The sequence below is a fragment of the Cyprinus carpio genome, chromosome B7, assembly GCF_018340385.1.
Source record: "Cyprinus carpio isolate SPL01 chromosome B7, ASM1834038v1, whole genome shotgun sequence".
Classification (NCBI taxonomy): domain Eukaryota; kingdom Metazoa; phylum Chordata; class Actinopteri; order Cypriniformes; family Cyprinidae; genus Cyprinus; species Cyprinus carpio.
The window spans coordinates 38,582,000-38,594,482 of NC_056603.1; the positions used below are offsets into that span (position 1 = coordinate 38,582,000).

The window sequence follows — 12,483 nt, forward strand, 5'->3', positions numbered from 1 at the left end:
CTTACATTATACGACTGACAGACTGCAACGGTTTGAGTTAAAAATCTTTGTTTGTTTTCTACTGAAGAAACAGTCACCTACATCTTGAGCAGATTGGGTGAACTATCCCTTTAACAAAGTTGTTTTGATTTATTTTTAATTTGTAATTATTCTAAAAAGTACTTGTATAAGTAATTTAATAAAAATGCACAAATAAATGTAATACATCAGTAATCTCACTAATTAATCAGAAAAATATAGATTAAGAATCATTTTTGAATCGGATTGTGATTTCTAGAGTCAGAATCAGGTTTTGAGCTGCCTAAAAGTTCCCATCCAACAAAAAGCTCTATTCAAATAGTCAACAATTCAATGTAAATAATGACCAACCTTGCTCCGAGACACACGAGCATCTGAAACTTCCCGTCTTTGCCGATGTTTCTGGGTGTGCTGTTGATGGCACGCATGAAATGGCAGAAATGACGCACCCTCATCTGCCAGTTCTCATCCTGGGTCACCTGACTCTGTTCCGCACTCTCGAAGTAGACCTGCGCTTTTTCTGTGGAATAGAAATGGGAGGATTTAGGACAATTTACAACATTCTGAGGTATAATTTATGTAACTAGAAAGATTTAGGTTTGAACAAACTCCTAGTCTCTGCTTGAACCACCCATTGCTCTTACCATCTGATGCACTTTCTCAGTATACTAAGATTAAATCTGATTGGCTGTTTTTACAAAACCTCAGAGAGTAAGGACACAGATGTTTTCTATCAGTCTGGAAACACATTATGTTTCAGTAAGCACTTTTGAAAATGAAAGCTCAAAAGTGACTTCATAATACACTTTGAAAAAAGCTTCTACTTCTTCTTCTTTTTTTTAATTAGCTTTTTCCATGCTAGTGTGGTATATAAACTGCTGTTCACAAGTTTGGAATTTTTTTTGTGTGTGTTTTGGGAAAAGTATTTTATGCTTGCTCAGGCTGGATTTAAAACTTTATATCTCACAATTCTGAATTTATATCTCACCATTCTGTTTTGTGTTTCCACCATGAAATAAAAAATAAAAAGTTAACTGCAACTTTTTATCTCACAATTCAGATTTTTTTTCCACGCAATTGCGAGCTTATATGTCACAATTTGAAATGTTTCTCTCAGAATTGCAAGTTTATATCTTGCAATTTTGAGTTAACATCTTGTAATTATGACTTTGTGTTGTAATTATGTTAATGATATAAATTATGAAATAAAGTCAGAACTGTAAAAAAAAAAAGGTAAGAATTATCTTTTTTATTTTTTGTCCCGTGGCAGAAACAACCTTCCATAAAAAAAAAAAAAAACAGTACTATTGTGAAATATTATTAAAATTAAATAAATGTTCACTATTTATATTTATTTTAAAATAACATTTGTTCTTGTGATGGCAAAGCTGAATTTTCAGCAGCTATAACTCCAGTCTCCGGGGGCACATGATCCACGTGGGCGGTTCTTGACCAAAATATGCTACTGTATGCACAAAATTGTAAGTACAAGCAATTAACAAACACTTCTTCTAACAAAAATATTTCATGAAATGTAACAGTATTTGTTACCTAAAAAGTCCCAAATGAAGACGTTCTTGAAAAGGCGCGGTGACTTGAAGCCATGCTGAAACACCTGCTCAAGAGCCCATACTAAACCATACTCTCCACACAGAAGCAATGTGAGGCTTCCTCTCTGCAACAGAAGAATGAAGAAAGATCATCCATATGTGACATTTTCATTCACATTTGCCTTTTCCGCTGCAAGTTTTCTCTGAAAAAAAAAGACTTTACCTCTTTTTCTGGCTTATGGAAGTGTTTGACGATACCGTTGATCGCCTCCCCCACCCCTTCCTGGATCTGGCCCGTGTTTAACTCTAGTGGGCACACAACGGTAAACGTGCTTGAGACAACAGCAATATCCTCCAGCAATAAGTGCAGTTATACAATCTATGATATATGACTTTTGACTTTTATGAGATTTCAAAGTACGTACTTGGTTTGCTGTTTGGCGAAATGGTGACAAATCTTCGCATCATCCCAGGGGATTGCTGCGTTGGAGGAGTCCGGCACATTCTGTCTTCGTTCTCCATGCTAGTCACCAATTCGCCCACCAGTATCCTCTCCAAGCTGCCATCATCTACTCCTTTCCCGAGCCAACGGCCGCATGGAAACCTACGCAACAACAGTCCGGCATTCAGTTAAGGGTTATAATAATGAATAATGTGATTATGGAGCTACCTAAATCTTAGTACTCACTTGTAGGTGTGCCCTGTGATCCCGTTACGGACCATTACACACTCCACTAGCCACTTAGCATACAGTCCCGAGTTATCATGGCCCATCTGTACTGTGGTCAGCTTCCCCAGGTTCTGGCACTGTGCAAAGTACAGACAGAATTATACAACAAACCTCGACCCAACAGATTAACACAAACTCACTTTGGAGTCAATATCTAGCATGGTGCTCAACAACAAATCTCTCTCTTTCTCTCTCTCTCTCTCTATATATATTTATATATACACACACACACACACACACACACACACACACTCACTCTATCAACTAATGCTGTAAAATATACAACAAACCATGTAATTTGGTACATTACAATATTAAAGTGATTTGTAATCAGACTTTTAAATTGCACATAAGATATTTTTAAAGAGTTTTTAATAATAAAAATGTATTATAGTAACTGTTATAAATACAACAAACCATGTAATTTGTGCTTTTACATTGCACATTATTTTAAATGCTGGTTTTTAATTTTCTATGCTGGTGTGTACTTTAGATTTAAATGTGTTGTATTTTATTTATATGATTGTTGTGAAATAAAAATCTCGAATCTTATATATATGTACTGCTAGTATTTACATTTAGCACTGCTGGTTATTAGGTTTATGGTCTATGAACAACTGTGTTCTGAGGTAAAAATCTTGACATCTTGTTTGTTGAAACACCGATTTTTAAGCAGATTAAAATGAGAAATTATAGTGATAATTTCGGTGAATGTGTTTCATTGAAAATATAATGTGTTTTTTGATGTTCGTTTCGTGCAGTAACTATTAGTAAAGAACAAGAGATGATCAGTACACTTGTACAGAGGTGCTACAACGATGTCACACTACATTACAGAGTGCCAAAACAGGATTTATTGTTTGAATTTTTGTTATAAAATTTACAGAATTTGTAATTATTAATTAAGAATTACTGAATGGGAGACGCATTACAAATAAAGTTTCAGTAAGTTTTGTTCATGCATCAACTGAAAACAGCATAGATTCTTTGTATTTTATTACATTTTTTCTGCTACTAAAATCTAACGGGTAGGTCGACCATCTCTCCAAATCTTTTTTTATGTTATTATTTATTGGCTTATAGTTTGCTTTGTATAGCAGCTCAGGGTTTTTTGTTATGATTACGCCTAAATATTTCAGTGTTAGATTCTTTGTATTTTAGAATAAACATCGGTTAATCAAGATGAGAATCGATTAAAATTGAGAAATCAATATTTTCAACTCAGCTGTAATAATAATAAAAATAATAAACTTTATTTTATAAAGCACCTTTAAAGCAGCTTCTCAAAGCACTGAACAAAATATAATCAATACAATAAAAAAAAACTATACAAAATCAACAAGCAAATGCAAGTCTAAAAAAAAAAAATGTAAAGTTGAACTTTAATAAAAAACATATTATTTTTGTGAGTTTCTATGTTTTAAAGAGGCAGAGAATTCCAAAGGACAGGAGCACAGAAAGAGAAAGCCTTATCACCCATAGATCTTAGACGAGGAACAACCAACAAGTTTGATTGAGAGGAGCGCAATCTATGACTAGGAGTGTATGGATGTAACAATTCTGTAAGGTAATGTGGTGCCAGTCCATGTAATGCTTTAAAAGTAAGCATCATAATTTTGAAATCCATTCTAAACCTTACCGGGAGCCAGTACAAAGACTCTAACACTGGAGTAATATTTTTCATATTGCAATTTATTAAGTGTAGATTTAGAAGCTCCGGCTAAAAGAGCATTACCATAGTCTAACCGTGAGACGACAGAGGAATTTATCAGCAATTCCGCAACTGTAAAATTTGAAATAGGGCACAATCTTGCGATATTTCTGAGGTTGAAAAAAGGAGGTTTTAACAGTGCTCTGGATAAAAGAATCAAAAGACAGATTTGCATCAAAAATAACTCCAAGATTCCTCACTCGACTCTAGATTTCCAAAACAGGGCCATCAAGAGTCAGGGACAGACAACCAGCTTTTTTTTTTTTAGAAATTTGATAACGGGAACCAATAAGCATAACTTAAGTTTTACCATCGTTCAAACACAAGAAATTACTATCCATCCATATTTTAATCTCAGTAATGCAGTCAGACAAATAAGCAATGTCAAGGCACTCATGAGGTTTTGAATGTATATAAATCTGCGTATCATCGGCATAGAAATGATAATGAAAGCCGAGCGATCTTAAAAGGTGGCCTAAAGGTGACAAATAAATGTTAAAAAGTAAAGGACCTAAAACTGACCCCTGAGTGATGGATGTTGGTTGAGAGATAGTTTATGTCATATATATACCCATAGAAACAAACTGGGAGCGGTCAGTAAAATAAGACCTCAACCACCTTATGGCAGTCCCAGACACACCAAACACTCTTTCAAGATGAGTAAGTAATAGACTGTGATCCACAATATCAAACGCAGCTCTTAGATCAAGAAGAATAAGAACAGATGTTGCACCAGAGTCAGAAGCTATAAACAAATCATTTGTGACTTTGACCAAGGCCCTCTCAGTACTGTGAAATTTACATAAACCCTAACTGTGAAAAGATTACACAAATGAGAGGCAACAGTACGCATATGTAATTTTGCCAAAAACTGAAGATTTGAAATAGGACGGAAGTTACTGAAGTCTTCCAGTGCAACATTTTCTTTTTTTGGTAGTATATAGTGAAACCAGAGTAATAGACATAATTATGTGTGTGTTGAAAAACATTGGCTCACCTCAAACGTAATCTCCAGGGTGTTTTTGGGGACCTGCAGAACCCCAGTCTCAGCTAGCTCCCCTGAGACGCACACCCAGGGGTTGGCTGTAAACATGGAGCCACCTAGTTTCTTGCTGGGAATGATGACCACATGGTATGGTATCACTGTGAACAACAACAAGGACAAGGTCAAGAGAAGAAAAGCAGAGTGCAGACAGAGGTTTTTGATACTAGAATGAAAGGGATAAAATGAAAATTCTCATTCATCATTTAATCATCCTCATGCCGTCCCAGATGTATATGACTTTCTTTCTTCTTTCTAAACACAAAGATGTTTCAAAAAATAACCTCTATAATATAGGATTATTTTCCCTAAAAATCTCTGTTTGTCTTCCATTAAAAAAAAGGTCATTTGGCACGGAATCAGGGTGAGTAAATGACAAATTTTATTTTTATGTATCGCTTTAATATATTTAATATACATGATACAGTCACAACGATTATGCTAATGTTATATTAGTAAGCAACCTCATAAAAATTATTATTTAATGTACATTTTATTACGCCATTATGTTTCCTTAAACTACATTACATTCACACTCTTTAAGCAGTCAGACCCTGAGCATGCCTCCAAAATTCTCACAGAGTTCATGCTATTTTATTATATTAATACGAAAATTACATTTTTTATTCTATATCATTTGTACATCTAGGAAATTATTAAATATAATTCCTCGTTGTGTCTTGCAGTTATTTTGTGAAAAAAGTGGGATTTTTTTTATTCATAACTATTTCTAACTTTTTTTTTGCATCTGTTTCGCCTAAATTTTGAAAGAAAAACATTTCAGTTTCAAGATATATATATGAATATAAGAATGCAAAATACAGAATATAGATCATTCTTCTGTGAAATGCAAAGATATTTTGTTGGTAACCAAACCGTTTCAGTTCCTATTGACTTCCACGTTATGGTCAAAACATATAATGGAATAAAATAGGAACTGAAACTGCTTGGTTACCAACATTCTAAAAATGGTTACCAACATTCTTAAACATTCTTCTATATCTTCTTGGCGACATCAGTAGTGAGTAAATGATGAAATTTTTTTCATTTTTAGGTGGACTATCCCTTTGATGGTATACTGTGTTTGCAGAGAGATTTTGGTGACTCTTACTAATCGTGGTGAAGACGTTGGTAAAGCAGAAGTAGTCCACAGCGTTGAAAGAAAGGAGATGGTAGAGGAACTGCTCCTTCTCATCATCACAGCGCAGGAAAGCATAGCGCTTATAGAGTTTCCTTCAAACAAATACAAACACATTAAACCATACAGTACAAATCTAAACACAAAAGCTTTAAAGGAAACAGTTGAAAGTTAAGTGCATGAGCAAAGAGCCTTAAAAAATCATTTCAAATGCATTTCAGGTCAGAAGAGGACACCACAAATCATTCTTTACTGAGGATGAGCCACTTTACGGTTCAAGGCGCATTAATAATTTAAAAAAAATCTTCATTTTTAATGGTGCCTTATTTTTTGCTCTGCTACATCTCTTGCATTTTAACTGTCTGATATCCAAGTGATCCTCTACAGTAATTTATAACACTGCCCTCTTTGTCACTGAAGAACTAGTCAATAGGTCTTACTTGGTGAGCTCATGTTCAGACAGAAGATGCTTCAGGTGCCTAGACAACAGTTTCTTCTCCATGGAGAGACGCACCCATGCCCTGGCCTTCCCAACGTCTGTCTTGATCTCACTGATGTTCTGGATGTGCCTACAGAATGACATACAGCGAATTGCGGTCACAGGATATTGATAAAAAGATTTCAAGTTCCACTAGAATTAAGTCAACGAGTTTCAGCATGTCCTAACCAGACATGAAACCTTGCTCCAACACGATTAAATATTTTCCTTTATCACAAGAATCTTATTCAAGTTATTGTCCTAACTAGCCACAATTGCGATATGCTACGAGGAACAGGGGAACAGAGTTCAAATATCATTTTTGCATGACTGTAATATTCACTGTCAAAGCGACAGTTGAACCATTTAACTAAGATCTTGAAAATAACATAAAGGAAAAAGGGCAGTTCAAACTGTGAACTCTAAAGTAAACAAACAACTGCATTTGCATGACAAACAAGTCACTGGGTATGTATTTTGAACAATGTTCATATGGTTTAATTTGAATTTGAATGCGAGACAGAAGCGCACTTGCAGAGAAAGCCCGCCCACACACTCTTCTGAGTGGCTGAGTGATTTGTGATTGATTTTGTTGCGTCTGGTGTCGACAGACAAATTGCTTGTCACTGGTATCTAGTCGTATCGTGTCTGTTTAGGACACAGTCTTTGTGTCAATCATTTAATTTTTAATAACAATGCCAGAGATCCATCAGAATGAAATATTACACAATATAAAAATTGCATCATAAAAACATAAACTTCAAAAGGATGGTTTGAAAAGAAAGCTTATAAAAATTGCAACATTTTTCTGAAGAAAATATGAGTGGTGCTTGCCTGTAAACCATACTAGAATGTTGCAGGAGAGTGTCAGTGTGTTTTATTTTGGTTAAATGCCTGAAATAAGGTCTGCGATGAACACAAGCTCAGGATATTTCAATGTTTTCTTCTACAACATTAAATACATCAGTAATACAAATCTGTGATTGATTTTAAAGCTTTTACTTGTCTTTAGTAATACGTCATCATACCTAACAGGTAAACTCATCTACTAGTTGCTTTCGCATCCTCACTGTGTTTATAATCACACGCTTGCAAACTATTCTAAAACTTCTCAAACTTTCAGAGATTTTGAGACTAAAAGAGCTGTCAGAAGCTTAATGGTAGGGACGATGAAGTCATGTGACTTTGGTGTAGTTCATATATACTCTTCTTTTAGCGTTATACTTCTGCCGATTGTATTTAGGCTTCAAAATTCATAAAAGCTGTGTACATTTTTGAAGATTGTCATGATGAACAAAACTTGTTAGAATGCCAAGCAGATCTTAAGCCATAGTACAAATCTTTTCAAAAAGCTGCATGATTTGAGATTCATTTTAACTCCATGGAATTCACTGAATATAGTCCATTTTTAGTATATTGTCATATATGAAATGAACTCAATATCCTAAACCTAATTAGAATTAGTATCCAGGTGTGGTCACATTAGCAAAATTTCAGAGAACTACTGTCAATAGTTAATTGATGCATGAAGCACAACTCACACAGAAGTCACTTTCAAACCAGACAGCATTCTGTTGGTCAGTGTGGCAAATATGCATGACCAACTTAAACAAGTTGCGAAAGCTGCCTGGAGAAATCACGGAATTCCCTATTGCATGTTTTCCAATTGAAAATACTGTATTTCTTCCAAGAAAATTTGCCTGACAGTAAATGTGATTGCAGCTTAAGCAGTGACTCTATAAGAATCAAAAGAGCTCTTGCTGAGATACGGCCGTAACCTGTCGTGCACAGGTTCACTGAACCCACTGCGTGCTTTCAGTGCACTCACGAGCTATTCAGAAGAGAAAATGGGGGCAGGAGAAATGGTTCACAGACTCCCTGGAGCATCAGCCAGCCTGCTGTCATCGCTCGCAGCCGCTATCATGCATGCCACGTCCAGACACATTCTCTTCCACTCCACCTCTGGTAGTCAACACTGTCTGACCTTCCATTACATAAATGTATTATAGCTTTTAGTGCTGCCCTCCAGACTCTACAAACCTCAGATTTACAGACTGCTGAATCCACATTTGAATGTGTAGACCTGCAGCCATAATGTAATATACTTAATGTACTAAACAAAGCCATTGTCATGCTATATTATGCTGACATCAGGAAAAAAAGCTTCTTCCACAAATATTATTACTGAAATACTATGTTTATTGGTTAGCATTTTCAGGAGGAGATGGTGACATGGCTAAAGAGAGGGATGTCATGCTAAGGCTTTCCTGCACTGCTATGTCACGGCACAGCTCAGCAGGGGTCTGGTGCTAATTAGGCTGGAAATAATGTGGTAACATGAAACGTCTCGGTGCTTTCTTCACGCAATGTGAGGAGTCGACCCCCCTTTGCATGCACTCACAGCACTCTACCTATTATTTTCATAACAATAAAAAAGTAAAAATGTATTTTCCTTTCAGATTTCATAAACTGTAGAACTATTAAAAAAAAAAACATAAAAAAAAAAAAAAAAAACATGATGCCATATTTGAACTTGGATTTCAGGGTATATTTTCTTTTTTTTTTATCATGTTAGGAATATTCCAGTTTGTTTTTGATTTTTTATATTGTTTTCTAATATTTTTTTAGACACAAACCAAGTTAATTTTGATGTATTAACAGATAACACTTTAAATGACTAATGTAGTGATGTAAGTTCATTTGACAGACATCCTGTTTCTGTTTTTGCATTATTGCAGTAACTGTTGCAGCCACTATTTTTCACTTTCTTTCGTTTTTTCTTTGAAAGTACACATTTTATGCTTTTTTTTATCCATTTTACAAGCTCATAATACATTTTTTGGGTTCCACAAGAATATATTTACATGATTTAAAGATCAAAATGCTGATGCTCCAGAAGGAAACACGATGCATTAACTCTTTCCCCGCCATTGACGAGTTATCTCATAATTTAGAAGACAACGCTTCCCCACCAAAGACAAGTTTTTACGGCTTTTCGTGTTTTCACTGTTAAACACTCGGGGTGCTATTACACATCTTCTGAACGAGTACAAAACCTCCCGAACAAAAAATACAGGTTAACAGGATGGAAAAACTAGCGATCTCTTATGTAAACAGATGCATATGATAAATAATGCGATCATCAGCAATAGACAGCATATAAATGAAAACTGCATAATGTTACGGAGTAAAATGATGATCCAGGAAGTGGTAAATGGCTGCGCAAGCTTTGGAGGAGTTGATGGAAGTTATTTACTGATTTCTGCTTTGATAATCATACTGAATATTATCCAGATGTAGTTTTTGATAAAAATACGATTTTCTCACCTTTTTGCTCAAAATTATACATTTTTATGAAGCCTACCTATATTCAAGTGTTGATAAAAAAATAATGCTTTAAGCTAGAATAAAACTGATTTTGTTTAAAAGTAGAGGCTTTGATCTTTATTTTGGTGTATTGCATATTCAAATATTCATACAGCAAAATATACTGTAGGCCATCAAATTTGAGTGAAAATCATCAAAATCGCTGGTGGTGGCTGAAAACTTTTTTTCAAAAATGCTGGCGGGTTAAGAACCGAGGGTGAAATCTTTTTGAATTTGAAGATCAAGGTAAATTGTACTTAATTTGTCTTCAGGGAAACATGCAAGTATCTTCTGTTGCTTCCGAAGGGCAGTACAAAATGGAAAAATATGATATTTCGACAAAATAAGAAAAATTTGGACATCCTCAACCTGTTCAAAAGTTTTCACCCCCCAGCTCTTAACGCACCGTGTTTCCTTCTGGAGCATCAGTGAATGTTTGAACCTTTATTAATAGTTGTGTTTGAGTCCCTCAATTTTCCTCAGTGTGAAAAGATGGATCTCAAAATCATACAGTCACTGCTGGAAAAGGTTCAAATATGCCAAAGATGCTGAAAAACTGAAGAATCTGCAGGACCTGGTGGATATTTCTCAGGAACAGTGATCAGTTTAACTGTTCAGAACAAACAATGACAAACTCATGAACAACCATCACAAAAAAAAAAAAAAAAAAAAAAACAATCTGCAAAGTTGTTAATCAAAAAAGTACATGATAAATAAAGATATTGTCTCTCAAAAGAGAAAGTCGACTCAGAGTCGCCTTAACAAGTTGTTATATTTTCGAATCTTTTGCCTGTTACCGGTATACGTCACTGGGTAATACATTTGCATAATTCCCGCCTGCCCGCGAAATACGAACAGAGTATGACCTACCCACAAACACTTCTGCTAGTTAGTGTGTTTAACGTCCATGACACTGAGAAGACGCTGTGAAATTGCTGTTTATTTTGCTGTACCAGCAGTTATAGGGTTAGTGCGGGCTGGTGCGCCTGATACAGCTGTTCTGCATTCTGATTAAAAGTAAAGACAGAGCATCTTTTGTCTGTTGTTCTTCAAACATTACAGCAGACATATTTTGGTTTACAAACTGTATTGTTTCATCAGTTAGTCACTCGGCTAACGTTTTCACCAAGTGTTCACAGTTTAGCAGTTAAACTTTAGCTGTGGGCACGATTCTTTTGCGTAAGTGTTTTTGTATTTTATGTCATAAGAATGGATTGGAGCACTATATTGTTTTATGTAAAGGTGCTTTGTCAATGGTAGCGCTGGCTAACTGGCACAAGGACTCCTCTCTGTGCCAATCACAACAGGTTTGGCCAGCTGACCAATCAGAGCAGAGTAGGCTTGAGGAAGGGAGGGGCTTGCTCCGAACTAGCTGGGAACGAATCATTTCCTAATCATTGGCAAATGACTCTTATATTAAATGTATATTCTGAGAAAATTACAATGTTTTCTGACCTTAGATGAATTTAAACCTGATGTAGGGGACTCCAATACAATATTAGGACACTTTAAAATACCATATAACCTGCTCTTTAAGAACTTTTGAATGGGGTTATTTTAATAATTTCAGCTTTTTTTTGTCATCTTTTACATTAAATATCTTACTCAGCACAGTACTAAATAAAAATAACATGCATTTTGTATGATCTCTCTTATTTTGTTAAAATTATTCACATTTTCACAGATTCTACAAGGGGTTCCCAACCAAACTTTGGCATACCACTGTATATCTATGGTAACTTTGATGTTTATATTGGATGTCCATACATGATTTTTGTCTCGTTTGTTTGCCTTTGCATCAAAGGCAAACAAACACCTCAGCAAAAAGAGAGAGAGATTATATCCCCTACTTCAGAACCTGGCCCCACCACAAGAACCAGGACCATTTTGGTGGAACAAAAAGGTAATATGATAAGCAAACATAATATTTAAGACTAAAACCACTCATACCATACAGCCAGAACCAAAAACTGAGAGTACAAATGAAGGTATCAGCACTTCTCTGTGTAGTGTGATTGTTTTGCTCTACACTATAATGGTTTAATTCTCACCTCATGTCCTGGATCAAAGAGACTTTGAGAGGTGGCATTGCACAGCCAGCATCTGACTTCCGTCTCTCTGTGTCATGAATGATACCTGAGAAACAAAACAGGGAAAATATGCTGAAAAATCAAACCTATTCAGCATGTTTTCAATGAAAGCCAGCTTCATAAGCACTATACAAGCTCTGATCCAAACCCTAGAGAGATGCCTACCTAGAAAAGATTTTTGGCATCTGATGTGGAGGATGTTCCAAACAGCTAATTTGTACAAAATTCTAAAGCAATGCACACATCGCAGAATGCACTACAACAAATTCAATGCAAGTAAAATAAAAACACTTGTACTGCTGTCAGTATTTAAAATGAAAATGTAAATGCAAATGTAAAACGTAAAAAAGGTTCAAAATC

The 12,483-nt window shown here is 35.4% G+C and overlaps 1 protein-coding gene across 3 annotated transcripts in view; it reads right to left on the reverse strand.

Moving 5' to 3' along the window:
* Positions 1 to 12,483, reverse strand: part of dennd5a (DENN/MADD domain containing 5A) — a 53,831-nt gene that overhangs the window by 2,961 nt on the left and 38,387 nt on the right. For all 3 annotated transcript variants that reach the window (XM_042728554.1, XM_042728552.1, XM_042728553.1), the window contains 9 exons: positions 12,085 to 12,169; positions 6,630 to 6,758; positions 6,163 to 6,284; positions 5,007 to 5,152; positions 2,257 to 2,375; positions 1,994 to 2,172; positions 1,792 to 1,874; positions 1,570 to 1,693; positions 370 to 538 (listed from right to left, as the gene is read on the reverse strand). In XM_042728554.1, coding sequence (XP_042584488.1) covers positions 370 to 538; positions 1,570 to 1,693; positions 1,792 to 1,874; positions 1,994 to 2,172; positions 2,257 to 2,375; positions 5,007 to 5,152; positions 6,163 to 6,284; positions 6,630 to 6,758; positions 12,085 to 12,169 — 1,156 coding nt within the window. The remainder of the gene's footprint in view (positions 1 to 369; positions 539 to 1,569; positions 1,694 to 1,791; positions 1,875 to 1,993; positions 2,173 to 2,256; positions 2,376 to 5,006; positions 5,153 to 6,162; positions 6,285 to 6,629; positions 6,759 to 12,084; positions 12,170 to 12,483) is intronic.